The sequence below is a fragment of the Galeopterus variegatus genome, unplaced genomic scaffold, assembly GCF_000696425.1.
Source record: "Galeopterus variegatus unplaced genomic scaffold, G_variegatus-3.0.2 Scaffold897, whole genome shotgun sequence".
Classification (NCBI taxonomy): Eukaryota; Metazoa; Chordata; class Mammalia; order Dermoptera; family Cynocephalidae; genus Galeopterus; species Galeopterus variegatus.
The window spans coordinates 284,839-287,644 of NW_007727008.1; the positions used below are offsets into that span (position 1 = coordinate 284,839).

Genomic DNA, 2,806 nt, shown 5'->3' on the forward strand with positions numbered 1-2,806 from the left:
TCAATAATAAAATGATAACTAGAAGAGTTACCTTTTAGTTAAAATTAAAAAACACTTCTAAATAATACTAGGTTCAAAGAAGAAATGATTATGAAAGTTAGAAAATATTTTTGAATGATAATAAAAAATTCTACAAATCAAAATGTGTGAAATGAAGTTAAAGCAGTACTTGGAGAGAATTTTATACCTAAAATGCCAACATAAGTAAAAAGAAAAGGTAATCAAATTTAAGAATGTATAAAAATGATAATACATCATGACAAAGTTGAGTTTATCTCAAGAATACAAGGTTTTAATATAGAAAATTGAATTTAACATAACTAGATGAATGATGGGAAATCATGTAAATTACTAATTTACACGTAAATCATATAATTATTAATATATTATAATTATTTTTTGTTTTAAAGATTTTTTAAATGTAATTTTGTTTCTCAAATTATTTTTCTCTGAATAAATCATTTAGTTACAATTGGCCATATTTTTTACTATAAGTGTGTATCTTTGGAAATTCTTCAGAAGTAAGAAATATCTAACAAAAAAAATTTTTTTTTTTTTACTTTATCAATATACAATGTGGTTGATTTTTGTGTCCCTTTACCAATTCCTCCTTTCCCCCTACCAGCCCATCAACGTCATACCTGTTCACTTGTCTTAACAAGTTCAGGGAATTGTGATTGGTGTGTCTTCTTCTCCCCTGCCACCCACCAGATTGTATATTTATTTATTTGTTATTTTTAGCTCCCACAAATAAGTGAGAACATGCAGTATATCTCTTTCTGTACCTGGCTTATTTCACTGAATATAATTTTCTCTAAGTCCATCCATGTTGCTGTGAATGGTAGAATTTCATTTTTTTTTTTTTACAGCAGAGTAGTTAGTATTCCATTGTGGAGATGTACCACATTTTCATTATCCACTCATCTAAGGATGGACTCCCAGTGAGTTTTCATTCGTTTCTTCTTCCAGGTACTTAGACAGTGTGACCAATAAGGACAGCACGTTGCCTCCCATCCCTCACCTGCACTCCCTGCTAAGCGATGACGTGGAGCCTTACCCCGAGGTAGACATCTTCAGGCTCATCAGAACTTCCTATGAGGTGGGTTTTGCCTTCTAGCTCAGTGTTAACAGCCTTCCATGATTGATCTGAGGGGCCCAGCTGGACATGAGTCCATACTTCCATTGCTATTCTGTCTTAGCCTGTATTGTGCTGCATTAATAGAATACCACAGGCTAGGTAATTTATAAAGATCGGAAATTTATTTCTCACAGTTCTGGAGGCTGGGAAGTCTAAGATCAAGGTGCCAGCAGGTTAGGGCCTTGTCTCTCTTCTTCCAAGATGATGCTTTAAACACTGCATCCTCTAGAGGGGAGGAACACCATGTCCTCATATGGTAGAAGAACAGAAGAGAGAGAGCCCACTCCTGCAACCCTTTTTATAGCAGCATTAATCCATTCATGTGGGAAGAGTCCTCTCATTAGACCCCACCTTGCAACACTGTTGCATTGGGGATTAAGTTTCGACATGAATTTTGGAGGGGACAAAACATTCAAACTATAGCATAACCCATGGGTTCACCTGCTTCCTTATACACTGTGAGAAATAGTTGCCCGAAGTAAGCAGCTTCCTACTAGTTGATAGCTTTGGTCTCCAGAGATGGACACTGAATGGAGCCTAGGACTTCTAGTGGTTCTAATACCATGGTATCAAATGGCATGACCAACTCTGGCCCTCTGGTTCTTTACTCTGCCCTCCCTAAAGCCTGATCTAGTAGCAGCTCAGCTTCAAGTCTGGGTGGTTTGAGGAGGGGCTGTTGAGAGCAGGCATGGGGAGGTTGACCTTCACAGATCAGCTCGCTTCCTGTTCCCGTGCTGAGTACTTAGGACTTCTCTCAAGTGGATAGTCAGAGACATTTAGACCAGCCTAAAGTAGATCAGAGTCCTAGCATTCCCCTAAAATTGCTTGGGCTGGATGAGGGAGGATGCCTTCTGGTCCAGTCCATGACCCTGGACTCATCCCGATTTGCTGCTGAACCTCAGAATAGAACTAATAAGCCTCTCAAGGTGAAGCAGCCACAGTGCCATGTGCCCCCATAGCAGCTGGGGGGGGGCGGGGCCCCGAGGACTCAGTGCCTGTAACACTTGATAATTTCTTCATTTCCTGACCCTCTGCTCTGTAAACTTTCATAGAAGTGATTATTAAGAAAGAGAAAGCACGAATGGTCTGCAGTGATCATTAAGAAAGCAGAAAGTACAAATAGTCTGCAGAGCACACTGTGCCCTCTGCAGATGTTTTGGGATTGCTTGGCTGTGGTGGTCAGTATTCCAGCTAGCAACAAACTGGATAAGAGAGAAATAGTGAGGGATGGAGTAAGGTCAGAAAGTCTCCCTTGCAGTGAAAACTTTAGTGCTTTTAAAAAAATTTGGTTTGGATGTAGAAACCTTTTCAAAAATGTGTGTCCTTAACTCAATGAAAGATAGACTGGTAATTATTTTTTAAATTTTTCATTGAGACTCCATGTATATTAAAATGAGACATTTTTAGTTGTGTTTTAGAATCATAAAGTAATGCATGATTATTGTGGAAATTGCAGAAAATATGAAGGAAAACAACTCATCCTAGGAGCATTTCACCATATCTCCCTCAAGTATATGTTTGTGTTTGCAACATACACTTGAAAAATAAGGTCCTACTAGATACTGCTTTGCCACATTCTATTTTTCACTTAAAATATACCATGACTATTTTCAAACATATTAAATGTTGTTTGAAGGCATGATTTTAATTAATTCTTTGTATTCTGCT

At 37.9% G+C, this 2,806-nt stretch overlaps 1 protein-coding gene across 1 annotated transcript in view; it reads left to right on the forward strand.

Annotated features, from left to right (window-relative positions):
- The window catches only part of TBC1D9 (TBC1 domain family, member 9 (with GRAM domain)), an 81,729-nt gene that overhangs the window by 49,986 nt on the left and 28,937 nt on the right, over positions 1–2,806 (forward strand). Inside the window, exon 10 of the mRNA XM_008573281.1 lies at positions 970–1,099. Within this exon, the coding sequence (XP_008571503.1) occupies positions 970–1,099 (130 nt within the window). The remainder of the gene's footprint in view (positions 1–969; positions 1,100–2,806) is intronic.